General features: G+C 34.9%; 3 protein-coding genes across 3 annotated transcripts; 2 read left to right on the forward strand and 1 right to left on the reverse strand.

The window, feature by feature from the left end:
• Positions 1 to 621: 621 nt before the first annotated feature.
• On the forward strand, positions 622 to 6,912 carry LOC145557850 (lysM domain receptor-like kinase 3). Its single transcript, XM_081619031.1, has 11 exons — positions 622 to 1,231; positions 3,011 to 3,088; positions 3,607 to 3,906; positions 4,372 to 4,517; positions 4,648 to 4,737; positions 4,848 to 4,953; positions 5,112 to 5,263; positions 5,372 to 5,469; positions 5,550 to 5,694; positions 5,816 to 5,923; positions 6,322 to 6,912. The coding sequence occupies exons 1-11, from the start codon at positions 622 to 624 to the stop codon at positions 6,484 to 6,486; spliced, it is 1,998 nt and encodes a 665-aa protein (XP_081475157.1). The 3' UTR covers positions 6,487 to 6,912.
• Positions 6,913 to 7,595: 683 nt separating this feature from the next.
• On the reverse strand, positions 7,596 to 10,750 carry LOC145560021 (clavaminate synthase-like protein At3g21360). The gene is made up of 3 exons (XM_081621279.1): positions 10,319 to 10,750; positions 9,445 to 9,698; positions 7,596 to 8,163 (listed from the first exon to the last, which is right to left on the reverse strand). The coding sequence occupies exons 1-3, from the start codon at positions 10,667 to 10,669 to the stop codon at positions 7,803 to 7,805; spliced, it is 966 nt and encodes a 321-aa protein (XP_081477405.1). The 5' UTR covers positions 10,670 to 10,750; the 3' UTR covers positions 7,596 to 7,802.
• A 4,580-nt stretch (positions 10,751 to 15,330) lies between these two features.
• LOC145560022 (uncharacterized) lies at positions 15,331 to 18,888 on the forward strand. Its single transcript, XM_081621280.1, has 4 exons — positions 15,331 to 15,498; positions 17,337 to 17,447; positions 17,536 to 18,439; positions 18,529 to 18,888. The coding sequence occupies exons 1-4, from the start codon at positions 15,391 to 15,393 to the stop codon at positions 18,777 to 18,779; spliced, it is 1,374 nt and encodes a 457-aa protein (XP_081477406.1). The 5' UTR covers positions 15,331 to 15,390; the 3' UTR covers positions 18,780 to 18,888.
• Positions 18,889 to 20,777: the final 1,889 nt, after the last annotated feature.

Here is a 20,777-nt window from a genome sequence, read left to right on the forward strand (position 1 = left end):
TTTTTAATATATTTTCCGTACATTTTATAATATATTTTCCATACATTTTATAATTATAATTATATAGTATATTTTTCGTAAATATTTTAATATGTACATTTGTATATACACATATGTATAGTAATAAATAATCAATAAATAATCAAAGATCACTAATCCGTAGTTAAAAATCACTAATTACTAAGTTCAGTCCAGCTCAGTTCAGTTCAATTCAGTTCAGCTGATTTCAGTCAATCGGAACAGGCCCTAACTTCTCACTACTTCACTACAGTAGTAAAAGTGTTAAAAGTGTACTTTTTTTTTTTTTTTTTTTTTTTTTTTTTTTTTATAATAAATATTCAACCCCAAAAATAGACAGACCCCCCTTTTTGCAGTAACCCCTGTATTCACAAAACAGCTCATTCTTACTCACCATCACCAACACCAACACAAAACCACCTTACACACCAACAACAACAACAACAACAACAACAACAAACAAACAATTGCAGTACTACTATGCTCTTCTTCTTCTTCTTCAAACCCCCTTAATATTACAATCAATTAATTCCTCATTTTCTCTCAAATTTTCTACAAACCCATCTCACTAAATCAATCCAGAAATTCAAACTCACAAAAAAGATGAAATCTTTACATTTCAATTCAATCTCCATCTTCATTCTCTCACTACTTTCTCTCTCTACACTTACCATATCAATATCATCAACACAACCCATGAACTGTTCTGACGCTGGTAGAGTTTGTGCTTCATTCTTAGCTCTAAAACCCACCTCAAATCTGACTCTGCCATTGATCCAAAGCATGTTTGATGTCCTCCCAAAAGATGTAACAGTTGAAAATAGTGATAAAGATTTCATCTTTGTCAGAAAAAACTGTTCTTGTGACCCTAGATTGAGAGATTATTTGACAACAACAACATTTACAGTGAGAAATGGTAGTGGGTTAGTGAATGATTTGGTGAAAGATGCATATCAGGGTTTGGCTTTGGTACAGAATAACAGTAATAGTAGGATGGCAAGGATTAATGAAGTTGTTTCAGTGAGATTGTTATGTGGGTGTTCAAGTGGATTGTGGAATTATTTGATGAGTTATGTTATGAAAGATGGGGATACTCTTTCTTCTTTGTCTAGTAGATTTGGGGTTAGTATGGATAGTATTGAGCAAGTTAATGGGATTGATAATCCTGATAATATTACTGTTGGACAACTTTATTATATTCCTTTGAATTCAGGTTAGTCCATTTTTTAATTTAAATTTTAACTTTTGGTGTGTGAGTTTGATTTGATTATTGATTCTTTGTTTATGCTGCTGTTGTTGTTAGGAGTGGTGTTGGGATTATAGACTTGTTATTACATGTTTTGGGTGTGTTATAGACTCATAGTGAATATATGAGCTTGATCGAATCTCGTCTATATCATTGCCTTTTTAGCCTAGCTAGTATCTACATCTAAAAAAGTGAATTTATATTCTTAGAATGGTTATATTAAAATTTAAGTTTATCATATTATTAATAGGAATTTGATTGGATCATGTATTTATTATTGCCTTTTGTGTCTCCTTATGAACCAAATAGTGAAGTTAGTTGATAATTTTATAAATTTGATTTGATTAAAGTGAAAATATGAGTTTGGGTGTATCCCTTCTACATTACTGTCCTTTGTCGATCCCTATGCACCAGCAAAAAGTGCATATGAGTTGGAAAGAAAAGAAGAGGTTCAGTGCTTTAGATAAAGAAGAGTAAGAATTGGAAAATAGGAGTAGGTGGTATCACCCTAAAGAAAGTGTGAGAAGAGATAGAGAGTAAAGTCTATTGTAGACTTGTAGTTAATGAAGTATCTTTGAATGCTGAAAGGATAGCATAATTAGAATTACAACTTTTGTGTAAGAGAAGTTTGGAAGGAAGTTTACTATTTTTGAGATTCTTCTGTGTCAATCTTTATCAATTTGTGGGAGTTTTTAGAAAGGAAAAGGTAAATTTGGGGAGTTACTGGAATAATAGTGGCAGTTTGACCAAGCTGGTATATGTTCTGTGCAATTTGGGGAGTTACTGGAAAATTAGTGCCAGTTTAAGTGTCTCCAAACTTTGTAAAAAGTAGATATAGAGATAATGAGGTCAATTTGTGACACTAATATTGGGGTCAATTGTGTCACCCTTTTGAATGCCTTAAAGATTGACACAAAAGTTGATTAAGGGTTTGATTTGAGTTTTTGTTTATTATGAAATCGAGATAATGTAACGGGTTGATCAAATGATGAGTTTGGACCGTTTGAATGCACCAACTCTTGTTTAGAAGCTGGTAAGCAGCTGAATGTGTGGACTGTGTGTGGTGGTTTGTTCAATTGAGGATGCATTCAGAATATGGACAATATCTTTGGTGGTATGATGTCAGTTTCAAAATAAGCACCATCGTGGCATGTGTATTTTTTCTTTGTCATTCACTTAGAAGGAGGAAACAACAAGGGTTGGTTGAGAATTGGATCAACAACACAATAAATGAGTATCATTTGACCAGCGTAAGTTCTTGGTTGTGATGCAGAAGCATCCTTGTTTTCTATAAGTGGTAAAAGCCTTGATTTTGGTAAATTAGTGATCCTGAATGCTTAAGCAATTCTCAGAACATTTTGTAATGAGCTCTCCTTCAATTGGGTGAGACCTACTGTTCATTAATTAGTAGAACAGCAAGCTGAGAAAGTAGGATTGTAGGAGGTTTGAGGGCAGGGGATGCAGCAATCTCCTGTTAAACAACAGAATATGTAATCGTGTGGAAAATGTGTGGTAAACAAAAATATATTTATTTATTTATTAAGAATGTTTGTTATACTGAAATTGTTAACTCGTATAGATTTTGATAAAAACTCTAGAAAGCCTAAATCTCTGTGATTACTGCTGATGATGAAGTGAAACTTCCTATCCACACAGTGGCTTCCATTGTATACAGATTCTGTGGTGAACCTTATACTCCCTGCATCATGCCCTGATTCATTAAGTCTTCTTGTAATTTTTTTCCAGTTCCCGGCGATCCATATCCAATAGAGACGAGTAAGCCTCCAGCTCCAGAGCCTGCTCCATCAGTCAGTGATGTCAAAGGTATAACTTTTAAGTTTTGGATGTACAGGCAAATAATAAAAACAATGATTTAATTCATTGGTAGCTACAATCTGGTTGTCAGTGTAATACTAATGAAGATCAAAGCACATCATTGTTGATGATGCATGGTAACAAGCTTTTATAACAACCTCTATTGAGAGAATATCAAGTTAGACTAGTGCAATAATGTAATCAGCCATGATCAGGGTTGCCTAAAGTCAAGTTTCAAAACTTCCAATCCATTTTCTGGGATTTCGTCAACTGGAAAATATGAAGTTGGCTTTGTGTATTTGGTTTAACAATTTTTGTAAACAGAAAAACTAAATTCTGATTTAATTAGCATATAAAGTCAGGTCACCACAGTTTCTGCTTAAGGTTATTCAGAATTTTCTTATCACTTCTGAGTTTGAAGCCTATAAGAAAAAGGTTTTCTTTCTGATACCACTGTGCCTCGTGAGAGCATCTGCTTCATGTCTTATGATAGAAATTCTATTGACCATGTGATAATCTTTTGACAGAAAACGGAACGAGTCACAAGGAGCATATGCCTTTTGGATGGATACTAGGAGGCCTTGGTGTTGGTTTAGCTGTGGTTGTGATACTTGTACTCTTTATTGTTGTGTTCAGATCATCAATCTGCTCCCAGAGTGAGCAAGAAGGTCATGCAAAAGATCCTAGTGAGAGACGTTCACATAAGTTTCATGTTCTGCGGAATACTAGTTTCTGTTGTGCTTCTAGAAGGTTCTGCAGTAGATCAGATGATTGGAAACAAAGTGTTGTTGAACCGAACAGCCAACATCAAATAAACATTCCTAAAGGTATTGTTCTCTAGAAATTTGTTGAAAAAATATATAGAGATAACTGACTTGTGAATTTGGTAATAATTTTGGCCACCGTAAAATCCTGCTCTACAATTTTTAATTGGCAAACCATCAGTTTCCCCTACAAGAAAGAGAGAAGAATGGCATTGCTCTTATCTGGGATTAAGTAAAATGTTTGACTAGGAATTTTTTGGGTGGACCTGCCCACCTTTATTCTTATCATAAGAGAGAAGACTAAATGCTTTTTTTGTTCAGGCAAGCGTTGAATAAATGTCAATGATTATAACTGTTTATGCATAATTTTGTACTGTGTATTCAATACGCTAATTTGAAAGTGTTGTGTTCAACAAGTTTTCTGTTGTACTTGAGACCTTAGTCTCATCTCTCATGTATGTAAAAATAAGGCTCGTCATTAGATATTACATGTATGTCCTGATTTGAGTATCCTCCTATATGATCCAGCCATAGGCAATGACGCTTTTGAAGTGGAAAAGCCGGTTACCTTCACCTATGAAGATATCCTTGCTTCAACGGAAGGATTCTCTGAGTCAAATCTTATTGGGCATGGAGCTTATGGTTCTGTATATTATGGTCTTCTCCATGACCAGGTAAAATGCTGGGAAGTGTAAAGATTTCTTCTCAAGATTAACTCCATTTACTATGAACATTATTTATTTTTCCCAATAATTGCTCATGGCAAGTTAGCCTGTGATGACTTACTTTGGATGATTCTTATAGGAGGTAGCAATCAAGAGAATGACTGCGACTAAAACTAAAGAATTCATGACAGAGATGAAACTGTTATGTAAGGTTCATCATACAAATTTGGTAAGTTCTATACAGGATCAATGCTGATAACTTCTGTTGTTACCAACAAAACCCTTTTTAGTCTCAGTTTGAAATTTTTGAATGATACTCTCATTTTTCTCCTTTATAAGGTGGAGTTGCTTGGATATGCAGCCACTGACGATGAGCTCTTTGTTATATACGAGTATGCACAAAAAGGTTCACTGAAGAGCCATTTACATGATTCTCATAATAAAGGTGTGTTACTTGTCATTTTTATAGTTGCTTTCTATATCTTCTTCTACATCTTCCTAGGTTACAAATTACAAGCTTCGTTTTGAGGCTCTACAATCTGATCTACCTGGCTAATCAAGATTAAGGTTGGTTATCTAAAGAACCCGATGGTTGCTGTGCAGGGCATACATCTCTTTCATGGATCATGAGGGTTCAGATAGCTCTTGATGCTGCTAGAGGTTTAGAGTATATTCATGAGCACACAAAAGCTCATTATGTTCATCGAGATATTAAATCAAGCAATATCTTGCTTGATGGAGCCTTTAGGGCAAAGGTAATTACTGTCTTGTCTCTCATTTTACTTTTCTTGTACACCATGAAGGCGGGAAGGCGGGATTGGTTAATGCTGGAATCTCTAATTCAGTTGTTTCTTTTATTTCAGATATCAGACTTTGGGTTGTCAAAACTTGTTGGTACAGCAGGTGATATAGAAGCTTCGGCAACAAGAGTAGTTGGAACTTATGGTTACTTAGCTCCTGAGTGAGTACACCTACCCTTCTTTAAGGTTGCTTATCGATTATTTAAAGGATAGTTTGGTTATTTATCTCTATTTCATATAGGTACTTGAGCAATGGCCTTGCTACAACCAAAAGTGATGTTTTTGCTTTTGGTGTGGTTCTTTTTGAGTTAATATCTGGAAAAGAAGCGGTAATAAGAACTGAAAGCACACCTAAAGGTCCAGAAAGGCGATCACTTGTTTCTATTGTAAGTATAATCTTAAAAATATACTCCTAGAATAGAGGAAAATATATCCATTTTGTCTTAAGACTCTTTACCCTGTAGTACCCATGTGAACTGATTATTGCTAAATGGTGCTTAAACGCAGATGTTGGCTGTACTGAGGCATGTACCTGATTCAATGGGCATGTCAAACTTGAGGGACTACATTGATACAAATCTAATGGATTTGTATCCACATGACTGTGTATATAAGGTGAGATACACGTGCTCATGATTTCTGACTGAACATAGCAACGCAATTTAAGAAAAGAGCCCATTTTTTTTACATATCCTCCAACTGCATTGTGTGTGACAACTGTTGTAAAGTATCCCAATATAACAGCCTAAACCAAAACAAACTGAAATTTTTTATCAGGGTTAAAGCTATGTTAACTCTAAGCTCTTTATAATGGGATGGAAAAAGCTGTAACATAATTAACTTTTCATTTGGTAGGGACTAGGGAGATAGAATTTCAGAAAAATCACTATTAGAGTTTAGTTTTTTTTTTTTTTTTTTTTTTTTTTTTTTTGAGACAAATCACTATTAGAGTTCCTATAAAGTAAAACAAGCAATTTATATTCTTCTCTTGTTTCTTCATTGCATCTGCGCAGGTGGCCATGTTGGCAAAGCAATGTGTTGATGATGATCCCATCTTGCGACCGGACATGAAGCAAATCGTGATAGCTCTTTCGCAAATCCTTCTTTCTTCTGTGGAATGGGAAGCAACACTTGCTGGGAATAGCCAAGTATTCAGTGGCCTTGTTCAAGGACGATGAGAGAGGGACTGGTGTGTCAATCACTGCGTTTTGATATGAATCTCAAAATCTCAGTTAAATGTTCAAAATATATTTTTTTGCTTGTATCTGTGTACAGTGGCAGAGGGTAATGGTTGTGAATTAGTGATTCCACTTATCCATTTGGCTTCAATTTTTGCGTTCTCCCAAAATCTGTAAGATATGTTCAATTTATTGAACATTCATAGCTGTAATAGAATTTCTCAGATGTGTTAGTCAGGTCATATACCGTGTTCTGTAAATACAAATATTTTGTTCTGTCCTTATAGTAAGGCATGTACCTATCAGGCCTAAGTTTTATAGATTAAAGGGCACCAGTGTTTTATACTTTTATGTTCTACAGTAGATAACATAGAAAAACAGCTATTACTAAGATTATGCTTCTCTATTTAGCCGTTTGATTGTTTCCTGATGCCATTCTTTGCACGTTTTGCCAATTGTGAATCTAGGCTATGTTTGGACTAATTGTGAAGTGAAGATTGTTTCTTTACGATGGCCTAACTGCCTGCACATACAGATCAATTTCCATGTTTTTATTAAGTGTTGTGTTTAAGGTTTTGATCTTTTCAGTTTTCATCAGAGTACCCTTCGTCTGAACATTAGGCTTTATTTGGACTAATTTTGTCCGAACTTATTTGGTTGTGAATCGTACTTTGGTATGAATGTATTGGTTCTGAATTTGCTTCCAAGAAAGGTAAAAGAACAAAGTATTTCACCCTCTTTTATTTCAGAAAGGGTTAAACATATTAGGCAACATTCTGTATTATCAAATATCCTCAAGTTCTGCAAGGTCTCCTTTTCAGCTACTGATAATCTAAATCAAATAGTTTCTGAAGTACACCAGATGTTCGTGTCTGTGTGCTATGCGGAAGCAAGTTAGCAACACTTAAATCTGAAGGTGTCATATCGTTGATTCAAAATTCCCAAATTTATCAACATATTATTGCTATTTACTATAGACAGGTATCGAGAAGAACAATATGAGAGCAACTAAGCAGGTTAGCAGCATCCTACAATAACCACAAATTTGCAGCACACAAAAGGTTACTAGGCATGCACATAGCAAATAATTGACAAAGCCACAGAAGATGTTCGGAAAATAAGTGCACTATGTTTCCCACATACTATCCTGTGCTACACTAGTGAAAGCTTTGCAGCATTATTATCAAATATATACACATTATCTTGCTTTGTGATTCCATCTAACTAATAGCAGTTTATATATAAATTATTTGCAGCGAAAGTGGAAAAATATGTTTTACAGATGCAAAGCAGTAAACAAGCAAGAAACTTACTGCCTACTTGCAAAGAGAAGCTAACACACGGCGTGGTGGATCAAAAGATCTACGAGAATGAAGTACAGCCCAGTTATCAATTAGAAGGACGTCTCCCTTCTTCCATGGTATAGCAACACTTTCCTCTTCAAGAATTTTAAGGCAGTCATATACAACGTCAGCAGGCAATGGTCTTCCATCACCAAAGGTAACTGCCTTGACAGGATCATTTCGGTCATCTTCCCAACCCGTATAAGCAGCTACCATGCTGTTAAACCAGACCTTACGTTGCCTACTTTCATCGTATTTAATAGCAGGGATAGGGCCCATTATTGTTTTTACTCCATCCTCCAACCATTCCAGCTTCATTCCTAACTTAGCCGCCCTGAGGAAAAGACCATACGATGTAAGTTTCAAAGACAGCTGATTTTCACAACCAGCGGATATAGGATTATACAGAACATCCTCTAATTATACAGAGGTCACCAAATTTAAGCACAATTGAACAGAAAAAATCAATCCCCCCCCCCCCCCCCAACACATCGTCACAAGTACGAGTCATGAATCCCCAAGTACTTTTTTGTGGCGATTAGTTCATTACAAAGCACACTAATTAGACAAAAAGGTTATGTACTGGGTGGCATACAATTCCACAACTTTGTCAAACAAGCAAAAGGGTATTAATACAATTGACATCTACTTTAGTGGAGGGAAGCAGGCAAGCAGCATCCAGTAAGAGTTATATTGTGGCATTAGGTTAACAGGCCAGTGTTTTAATAGCTTTGCCAAATGGCCATATAAATAAACGGAAACTGCTAAAGAACCGCCAAACGTACAGTATCACAAACAAAACATTCTGGCAGATATTGAGCAACACAAAGTAATAAATAGTCACAAATAACCTGATCCTATGCTCTCATCTAATATTTCTGAAGCATTATCAATATCTGATGTCAGAATATGTTACTTAAGAGCTTGTGGTTATTTTAGATCCGATGTCAGCTTAGACAATCAGAATCTGTTTATGAATTCTTTCAAGGTTTCAATTGCAACTTCAGTTTCAACAAAATTGAAAATCGCTTTAAAAAGATTATCAAGTACATAACGAACTCCCTCAAACTCTACTGATCAGTTGCCCATATAATTCAAATATTCCATGGAAAATACGAGCAGTGTAATAAAACCACAGTTCAAAAGCTGAAAAACAAGTATTCTTATGGTCATTACTTAAGACAATAAAATGTAGGAAGGTATTCTGAGTTACTAATGTAATAACTCTCATGTCCCATAGTCCCATGTTGGGCTGTGTAGGACTGTTGGCGATGGCAAAAATCAAGCTAATGCTGTTACCACAGCATGTAATTCAGACTCAGACACTCGGGTACTTGTGTAAAAAACGAGTACATGTTCAAGTGACACACATTGAAGGTAACAAGTTTAATCCAAGTAGAGGCAAGTAACATAGTTCCCTCAATCACGAAATCCTGTACTTTATGGATGGACAATTTTTAAGATAAGCTCAATCTAACTTTCTTGTCATCCATTTAATAAAATGCTAAACATTATATAAAAAAACGAAAGCTAGAGTAACATAACTATGGAGTTATGGACTATGACAAATCGCAATGATCTATGTATTATCTAAAAGATCAAATAAGCCACAAACCTTTTCTCAGCAACACTCTTATCATCAGTCAAGAATGTAGATTTCCACCCACGACCAATAGGGGACGCGGGATTATCCCCTTCACCCAACACCCGAATATACATCAGTCCATGCTCTTCGAGTTCTTGAACAAATTCCGGGTGTCTTTCTTTCATCCTTTCATATATGATATGGCTAAGAACAATAGGAGTTTCTCCTCCAGTCTTGGGCTCTACTTCACAATAGAAAAACAATTTCGCCGGAAACTCGGGAACCTAGTAATATATTCCAACATTACATACTGCAAGCAACCCCCAATAATTAAACTACAAAGTGACAATACAAAATTACAAACATATGAATTTTAAATGACAGAATAATAACTAGCATAATTATTAATTACTGATCATATTTATTCCAAATGACAATCACAAAGTCTGAAATTAGGGCCTGTTCTCTTACGTTGAAATTCAGCTCAGTTCAGTTCAGCTCATAATTTCCTTCTCTTATAAAATATTCACTTCAGTTCAGTTCAGTTCAGCTCAATTCATTTCGAACAGCCCGTAATGAAGCAAATAATTTTGACCAGAATTGACTAACAAAGTCAAACCATTAGAATATTCAAGAATGCCAATTATTTCAAAGATCAACAAAATGAATTAAAAAACTCAATGAATAAAGTATTTCATCACATATCAATAAAATAATTAATTGACTAAACTTAATAAAAACAGACAATTACACAATCAGGAGTCCAAAATTGTTATGGACACAGTACTCTCATTTGCTCATTTGAAATGAGCAAATAAGCACTCGATATTGATAAGGTACACCCGGGTGTATAATAGAAAAACCCGAGCAATTAAATTGTGTTTTATTAAATCAAACAAACTACCTGAGCCATTTCATGATGAAAAGGGATTTTCTGATCAGGGGGAGATTCATTAGCGGTAAAAACACGGCCAACGACGCTACTCCGAGGAGCAGCGCCACCGACATAAGGGAATTCCTCATACCCAAAAGCCTCAACGACTTCGTTGAAGTCGGCGGCGGTTGATACCGGAAAATCACGGAAAAGGATAGCGCCGGCGGAATGAAGGCGGGAATCGAGCCATTTTTTGTGGGATTTAATGGTGTTGATAAACGAGGAATTGAAGGTTGGAGATAGAATTAGAGGGAAATAGGTTGAGTGATTGTTGTAGTGTTTTTGTTGAGGGAGTTTGATTTCTGTGAAGAATTCCGCCATTGTTGAGGTGATGATGCCAGATGCCGTATGAGAGTGAAAGTGAAAGTGTGGGTTTAAAACGTGTGAGGTTTTTTTTTTTTTTTTTTTTTTTTTTTTTTTTTTTTTTTTTTTTTGTGTGTGTGTGTGTGGGGGTTGAGTTTGTTAACTTGGCTACTTTTGCGTCTTTGTTCAATCGGACAACTTCCACTTACATGAAATTTAGATAATTAGTTTTTCCGCTTAATTTTTATTCTATCAATGGGTCAAAAATAGAATTGTTTTAACTATAAGGAAAGTTTGCAAATTGCAGCCATTTAAAGTTAGTATTTTGCAAATTGCAGTCATTTAAATTTTTTTTTTTTTGCAAATTGCAGCCCAAAAGTTCGTATAAATTGTAAATTGCAGCCCGATTCAATTTTTTCATCGGTTACAAGTTGAAAAATCTTCAGTTAAGGTTTTAGGGGGTCATTTTTTCCCTTAAGGACTCGAATTGAGCTCGAAATCAGCAAAAAAATAACCTAAGTGTCTCATATTTACAGTTTCCCACAAATCGATACATTTTTGTTACGCAAAACGAGATATTTGCGTTATTTTATTTCTAATTCCGATCTCAATTCGGACCTCTAAGCCCTAAATTGGCCTCTAAAACCTTAATCGAAGATTTTTCAACTAGTAAACCGATAAAAAGTTGAATCGGGCTGCAATTTACAATTTATATGAACTTTTGGGCTGCAATTTGCAATTTTATTTTTAAATGGCTGCAATTTGCAAATTTTCCTAACTATAAAACCCAAAAGTAGAAAACCCAAAAGTAGGATTTTTAGAAAACCGAAAAGTAGGATTTTTAGTTTCCATTTTTCCTAAAAGATTTTAGATTTAGGTATGTTTAGCACATTGTGCTTTATTCTATTTACGACATACGGAGTATTAGGGCTTGTTTGGTTGGTGATGGGAAATTACTTCCTTTATTAAAATTCCTAGGAATTACATAAATATGTTTGGTTGTCATGTGGGAATTTATAAATCATGGGAATTGTGAATGACCAAGAGAGGGCCGGGGTGGGTAAGTAACTTCCCATGTTTTGTGGGAAGTGAAAATTCCCATGAATTGTGACTTCCCCCATATATATTATAGAGGAGGGATCCGGTAAGAATAGGTTAATATGTGAGAATTCATACTTATATGAGAACTGATCTATAATTTAGAACACGTGAGTAAAAATTTAGAACATGCGACTCAAATTTAAATTTAAAACATATGACTAATAATTTAGAACATGTTAATAATGATTTTGAACATGTGTGTGAGCAATAAATTAGAACATATGATTCAAGAATTAGAACATGTGAGTAAAAATTTTAAAAATTTGCTTTATGAAATTTAGAACATATGATTAGAATTTAGAAAATCTGATTTAAAATTTAGAACGTCTGAATAAAAAATTTAATACACTTGGTATAAAATATAGAAAATGGGAGTAAAAATATTGAACATATATGTAAAAATATAGAACATGCGAGTAAAAATTGGAACATATGCTTTCGAATTTAGAACATATATATAACTAAAAATCTTAGAACACACGCACGTTTTAAAATTTAGAACATATAAGTTAAAATTTCGGAATAAGTCATTCGAAATATATAACATCTAACTTAATTAGTTTATGGTTTAGAACATGTGAGTACCAATTTAGAACACCCGGAAAAAAGTTTAGAACATCATATTTAAAATTGAGAACATACGAGTAAAAATTTAGAGCATAAAAAGTGTTCTCACATAAAATAATTCTCACATAAGAAAAATTCTTACGAGAGCCTCCCCCTATATAAAGTTCTGCAATCATATCTGCACAAAATTCTTCTTTTCGGAAAAAATATGATGCGAGGACCCGATCTACCAACTATTGAAATGTTGAAAAACGGGGTCTATAGTAGTGACCAACACTATCTTTTCCTGATCTCGGTCAGTTCACTGGGAGGATCGCCCTCCCGGCAAGTAGAAACTACCTTTTGAAGCGCCAGTCGCGTAGGGCGACCGGGCCAGGCTAAGTCAGAAAGGCTTTGATGGGAGTTAGAAGAAAGGAGTGCCCGAATGTTTCGGAAGATTGGCCGCAATCTGAGCGGTACCACCCACCCTACCCTACCACTTATAGGCGGCCGTCCGTCCTACAGCCGCCCGAAAAGGAACTGCAGTATATATATGAGAACACTATTCATGTTCTAAATTTTTACTCGTATGTTCTAAATTTTAAATCTGATGTTCTTAACTTTTCCCCAGGTGTTCTAAATTAAATCAGATGTTACCAACTTTTTAAATTTTATAATCTTTTTAAATTAAAATATATAATAAATTAAAACATCTTACATAATTACATTGACTTTCACATAATAGCTAAAAAAGATGGTCAAAAAGTCAAATCGTTGCGAGTAATTTGGGACGGATGGAGTATATGACTATATCCCCCTTCCCCGAAAACACTCTTCTTCTTTCTTTAACCCCCAAAACAACTCCAAATCTCCATAACCATATGCCTATATATGATTGATTTTGAGGATGAGAAAAGAAACCTCAGTGTGGTTTTGTGGGTAGGAAAACGGAATGTGGTGGTTTCGGGGGTAGGGAAACGTATTTAAGGCGGTTTCAGGTCATAATTATCCTTAATGGCTAACGAACTTAACAATCATTAGGCAATGCCTAAAGCTAATCAATGATGATATTTGGCAAGTGAGAGTGGCACATATTTTCCGAGAATGTAATAGAGCGGCGGATTGGTTGGCCAACTGCAGAGTCATTTAGAACTCTCAATTAGTTTTCTTGAATAATTCTCCATTAGAGTTTAGTCGTTTTCTAGAGGAGGATATTAGCTAGGGGTGTTGCTTTGCCTCACCTCATCCCTCTTTAGGAGTGTAGGTAGTTGCTTAGTTTGTTTTGTGTGCTTGCCTTTTCTTTTCCTGCTCTTTTTTCTTTTTCTTGGATGTATTCATCTGCGTTTGGATTAAAAAAATAGTCATAAAAGGGTATATGATGTAGTTTTTGTGAAAAGTCGGGGGTACGGTATATGATAAATTTACAAAATTTGAGAGGTATATGGTGAATAAATAAAAAACTTGAGGGTATATAGTGAAAAAAAAAAGTAAGAAAAAAGGCAATTTTGACATTTGCTACAAGTAAAAACACCACTCTTCACAGTTGTTACCTGTTAATTTTTTTTTTTTTTTTTTTTTTTTACTTTGCTACCACCTAAATCACAGTTTGTTAAAAATTGCTATCACTTAACAAAATCCATTAAGATTCCGTTAAGTGGGGCCTAATATTTAATTAAATAATATTCAATTTATCTTAAAAAAAACTAAAAAAAAAATAAAAATCTTGGCAAAACAGCCCGCCAGCCACCACTCCCACCTCCGTCGCCAGCTGCATGTAGCCCGTCAGCCACCGCTTCCCCTCCCACTCCGTGCCGGCTGTTCCGATCCCTCGGTGCCAACGACCCCATGACCCTCCCTCCCACCTAAACGCCACCCTTAAAACCGCCCTAAACGAGTTTTAGGGCTTCGTTTTTAGGGTGGTAGTGTTGGTTGCGATTGGCCGCAATTGCCACCCTTAAAACTGCCCTAAACGACCCCACGACCCTCTCTTTCCTATGATTTCCCACCGTTTTAGGGTGATTGTTGCGATTAGCCGCAATTTGGTGACGGCGGCTGCGTTTGGCTGTTGCTGCTGCCGTAGTGGTGAGACAAGGGAGGTTGTTGGTGGTAGCAGGGAGTATGGGTGGCTGGAAGGAGGGAGGGGTGGCTAGAAGGTGGTTGAGCCTCACTAACGGAAACAAATACATGTGATAACAATTTTTAACAAATTGTGATTTATGTGGTAGCAAAATAAAAAAAAAAAAAAAATTTAAATAGGTAGCAAATGTATATATATATATTTTATTTTTTTATTTATTTTTTGACAGGAGGTATCAAATATGAATAATGGTGTTTTTCTTAGTAGCAAACTAGGTTAGATCCCGTGCCATGCACGTTGATTTTTTTTTTTTTTTATTATTGATTGAGAAATATTATAATCATAAATTAGTCAAGAAATAATAAAAGTATGTGATATGTTAATTTGATATTTGCAATTTTAATTGTAGCTTCCAATACACAACTAAAACAAAGTAGAAAAAAATCTTTATTGTAAAATAGATCACTAATTATTTAAAAATATTGATTTTTGGTATATATTACCCAATTTTTATTAGAAAGATTTGCGAATAAATCTTTTATTTTAAATATAATAAGTATTACGTGTCAATATGGAATATGTACAAAATAAAATGATTTTTGTAAATGATTTGTTTCCCTGATTAAAATATATTTTTTTTAAAAAAAATTAATTAAGGACACACCAGGAGATGACACGTGTCATCGCTGGTGTGTCTTTTAGTATATAGTATTGATTGATTGATGATTGATATCAAAATTTCCTTAAAAAATTTCCTAAAAAAAAAAAAAAAATTTTTTTTTCCTTAAAAAAACCTTTCAGATAAAATTCAAAAAAATAAGAAGCCCGCCTTTCTTCCACCTGAACTCAGACAAACACTTTTACAACAATCCAACCGGAAAACAGCGACAATACGATGACGAAAACCGACGGCGACAGCAAATTCAAATCAGCAAGGAGGAAACCTCTGCGAGATGTCTCTAATGGCGGCTTCAAATCCATTAATAAATCCTCTAAAAATCAAACGAAGTTGAAAATGGCGGAAGAACTTCCTCCTCATTCCCAAACTCAACAATCAAACATTGCCGATCCACTTGATCGTCTTCTCTTAGTTCATTCCGATATTTCTTCTCTTCTTCGTCAGGTAATTTAATCAATTTTATTTCAAATTTTACAGATTGTTTGATATTTGTAAATACTGTCAAAAACCCTAAGTTTTCAGATTGAACAGCATGGTTTCTTGCTTTGAGGTTTGATTTTTGGATTATTATACCTTAACATTCAATTTCTGGAAATGTATGATGATAATGTTTTGGATTACATTATTTTGTATCGATTATTTGTTCAGTGATAGTATTAATTTTCAATTTTACAAAGACAAGCGTAGGAAAATATTTTATTGATTTCATTTAGGGGTTGAATTGGAGCTAACACCTGCTTATTGTACAAAATTTGGTACTTGTTTTGTTGAGCAAGATTTAGGGTTAACATTGAGTGCCTGGAAATCGTAACTGCAATTTAGAGCTTTTTATTGCTTTTGTTATGTTGTTGGGGAGGTACAATCAAGAGATTAGATTGTTAAGGTGATTGTTTCTGCAGTTCTGTAGGCATGTATCGTTATGTTCTGATCGAAATATTTGAGAATTATATGGTATGGTGTATAGTTTTCCTGCTCTTATGGTGCCTGGATGAGAAGATTTATTCCTAGAATCGAGACATGTTTTGGCATTTTTGATCAATTTTCAGTGAAGATAAGGGGCATGTCAATGTTTTCATAGTTCTGTAGGCACTTATCATATTGATTCGATTGGAAACAACCGATTTAGGCATGTAAAATTGTCCTGCTTTTGTGGTGTCTAAATGTAAGATTCTCCTATAATTGAGAATGATTTTGTATTTTTGATCAACTCTGGTGCAGGTTAGGGTTTCTTTGTGTGCTAGTTGGAACTTTCTACAAGTTTCTACTGTATCGTAATGTATTGGTTTACTAGTTTAGCTTGTTTGATGCATATGCAAGTGATGAGCATATTTTGGAGTCAAAGTAAGGGTTTCATCAGCAACTGTGTTATACAGAGTAGTACATGTATTGAGTTTACCTTAAGAGCTGCTTGTTTTGGTGTTTGAGTCTGTAAGTTAGGGGAATGAATCTAGATCAAATTTTCAATGAGGGTCCTTTGTGAGATTTCAATTGAGCTTAGACCTGGTAATGGAACATGTTAATGTAAAAAAGGATATTGCTATAATGAATTACTATCATCAAATATTTGCATGTGATAGAGCATAAAACATATTCCTGGGCGTGGCTCTTGATACCATGTTAAAGGACCAACTCAACCAAAAACTTAAGCTTAATGGTCGAGGCTCATGAATATGTTTTATACTCTATCAGCATGTGTTATAGAATGCTCATATAATCTATGTTAAATTTATAAGCTAGTAAGCTAATAACTATACTGACCAAATTCATCACTTAAGACTGCAGTATTGAGTTTATTGCATCACTAGTTATTTGATTGGGGATTGTAAAATCAACTAGTCCAGTTCAAGAGGGAATGAAGAACTGTCAGTGCACAGGGAGCTAGGGGGAATAAATTATGCACAACTGAGCTTTGTCTGTGTTATTTGATTGGCTTTCATTTGCATGTTTTCAGTTTTAGAACATGCTCGGTAACACTTTCTTTGGATTATTGGAAATGGAGGGAAAGGAAAGGAAGGAAAATGGAGGGATGGATAATCTTTCATTTGATAACAAATGATGAATACTCTTCATCATCTTTTTGTCTAATGCTCTTTCTTGCAACTTTACCTATTATTTGGTAAATGATGAGTTTCTATGCTGGTAATGTTATATGGAATGTACTCGTGCGATACTTGTGTAATTTGCCTGTGGACCATATTCATCTATACTTGTGTAATTTGCTGGAATTTGTGGACCCTTGTGATGTTAAAAGCAAGATTCAGGCATATTTTTCTTAATTGCAGATCGATGAAATTGTAGTCCAAGCAGTCAAAGTGGATACAACTGACAATGAAAAGATTACAGAAATTAAATCCTTCACAACAGTGCTGTCTGAAATCCATTCCTCTCTTAAGGTCAGCCCTCAAATCCTCTGCCAAGTTAGCCTGCTTACTTCACCAACCATATATGACTAATTGTGTCTTTCCTGTTCACTATACTTAGCCGTGGGTTCCTAGGCTTCAAAAGGCAATTGATGTTCCTCACTCTGAATCTGAGATTCAATTTTGTGAGACTCGTGTTGAAGGTCCTGTTGTGGTTGATCAAGGTAATGTGCATGAAGTTGGTACCCCGGAGCCTGCAAAGTTTGAATCATTGGTCTCTCCTTCCCCACTTGTATCTTGGCGTGCTACTGGCTGTGTAGAAGAGAGAGGTAAACAACTTTTTTTCCTTACTCCTCTGCTGAGGCCAAAATCAACAACTTCCAAAGCTCATGCTTCAACCAAGCTAACCGTTTGTGAAGGGATCTCCTCGAGTGTAACTGCTGCCATTTTTTCCTCACCTTGTGATAATGAAAAATCTAAAAAGGAAAAGATCGAAGTTATTTCTGAAAATTTAGAGAGCATTTCAGATATGAGAATTGTGTCTGCTCAGGACATTCCGGTTGGTGACTTATCTACAAGTTTGATTACCCCCTGCCCCAAAAACCCACCTGTAAGAGCTTACGTTGAGCCTGGTCATGATCTGACCTACAGAAAAATTGCGAAATCCCATAAATCAACACCATTTCCAACTGGAAACCAAAAAATATTCGAGTCAACAGATTCTGAAGGCTCCAGTGATGAAGATCAAGAGAAGTTGGGCAATAGGTACCTTGAGCTTATTGGAATAAAACCCTCCTGTAAATCAACATATGGAAATAGAGCTCTAGATGCTTCACCAGCATGGATAACGTCGCCACCTAAATGTTGTACATTGCTGGAACCACTTGATAAAAAACAACCAAAGGATCATGCTAGCTTGCAAGAAGTAGCTACTACTTTCAATCAGAAATTATGTCTTGATCCCAAGGAAAGCAGAACTAATGCTCATAATCAAGATGAAGAAAACAAGAATTTTTGCTTAAAAGGTATAGTATTTTAATTCAATTCTGTTACTTGTCTCTTTAAACTAAACTCGTTATAGACACCATCTGAGATTAAGATGTATCGATTGCAGGGAACACAAGGAGCAACTTTGCAACAGTAGAAAGCACTCCTTTGTGGAAGGGGTCTGAAAGCACAATTTACAGAGGCAAGCGTCCAGGTGAAAACACTCTGAAGAAGGAGCTGTGGACAAGGTTTGAAGCTGCATCAACAAATGGTCTAAACTTTCCCATCTCAAATGATACTTCTCACAAAGGATTTATGGAAATGTTGGAGGAGGCATCCTGTGAAGAGTCGAATGTGCATCGTGATGCATTTAGGTGACTCGCAGTTAGCTGAAAGGAAATTGGAGTTGTAAATGGAGGTTCTTTAGCTTTTGTATTCCAATGTCTAAAGCCACCAAAAGTGTAATCTTTATATCTAACACTTAAAAATAAGCACTATTTCTTTTATATGCATGTTAATTTTATGTTTTTTTTGTTTACTACGAGGTTCATGTTTCTAACACATTTCCATGAAGATGTATTCTGATCTACTAAACTAAGAAGATCAATGGCTTTCATGGATACAAAAGAAACTGCCAAGCAGACTAGCACTCCTGGACTCCTGGTCCTGGTGCAGTAGTGCCTGGTCCCGGAACAAACAGTTACTTGCACAATGGTACTAATATGTTTTAAAAAAAAGAATAATTACTAATACTTAGTAAGTTTTAAAAAAACAATAGTTACTGCTGTAATATGTTTTACAAAAACAGTAATACTCACTTAAATCAGATGGATGAAAAACGTATTAATATATACTTCTATATATTCTATTAGTTTGCTAATAACAACATTTTTGGACATTATGAATAACGTGATACATTGACTTGGTGTGAACATATAAGTAAAAAAAAAAAAGAAGTCAAAGATTTTTTTTCTTTAATTTTTTTTTTTTTTTTTTACCTTTTTTTAATTTTTATTTTCTAAATGTAGAAGTAATTAAGTAAAAGATATTACACAAATAAAACATACTCTTAGAGTAAACCCAATAATAGCCCATAACCATTGTGTTTATAACTTATCGCATTATTAATTTATCTATCTTCCATCAGTTACAGTGGCGGAGGGACCGGGGGCTGGTGGAGGCCCAGCCTCCCCGGCCCAGATTTGCAGTCCATATTATGTTGGTTAAGGAGTGGTGTTTTTCATGAGGGAGTTGGATCGAATCCTATCCCAAACATATTTAATCAACTTGGCATGGGATTTTTTTTTTTTAAAATAAAGATTAATATAGCATGGGTTTTTTTGGAACTTTAGGCTATTAATGTAGGTTTATTTGGTCGTCTTGAAAACATGCCTTTTAATCGAAATGGACAAATTTTTCACCGCCAATACATGCAATCAATAGAATTAATCTAACATGCTTAGAAATCATGGATGTTCACCAATTCCTTGTAGCTTTACTAGATCTTTTACATTGGGCTTTCTTATTAGGTATTGAGTGAATATGGGATAACATTTTAAGAATATGAGATAACTTTCTGAGATAATGAGTACTCCATCTGTGTTTAAATAAATAAAACATTATCCTTATGCACTTATATATATATGCCGGTATAAAATTTTGATAGATATTATTTTTAAGGACATTTTGTGAAAACTACCCTATAAAGCACTTATTTTTGCGAGAAACTACCTAATAAAAAAATGTTGTAATTATAAGAAACTACCTTATAAAAGGATAAATGTTATAAGAGACTACCCTTTTCAGTGTTGATCATGTCATGTACCAATTAAAAGAAAGGAAGGAAATGGTGAATTAAACATTAGTCAAAGCAAATTAAATCCTGACACATAATTGGAATTGTTTATAATAAACTATGGTAATAAACTAATAATAATGTCAAAAATTAAAATTTGTCAAGTAACATAAACGGGGAATTGAAATGTTAAAAAAGATGCCGATCGAGAAAATAAAGGAAGCTAAGAAATGAAAAGGTAAAGTTAAGAGTTGCAAATGAAAACATAATGGTTGAACATTATTTCATACATGATTTTATTAAGAGTTGACAATCGATAACAATCCAAGGCTCCAAGCCGTAGATAGTAGGAAACACATCAACATAAATAAACAAGGCGAAGAAAAAGTCAATCTCAAACCACAAGCATAAGGAAAACAGAATGGGTTTCCAAAGCTACATACACAAGCAGAATATAGATAGCTCTACAGCTAGCCGTACGTCGTATGAGCAAAAGCCGTGCAAGGGTGTAGTAGCTAGAGTCGATAGACAAATCATTTAGGGGCCCGGCATTCGTAAACACCCGTAGAAACTTGAACGCA

Source organism: Chenopodium album, chromosome 9 (genome assembly GCF_948465745.1).
Source record: "Chenopodium album chromosome 9, dcCheAlbu1.1, whole genome shotgun sequence".
NCBI lineage: Eukaryota > Viridiplantae > Streptophyta > Magnoliopsida > Caryophyllales > Amaranthaceae > Chenopodium > Chenopodium album.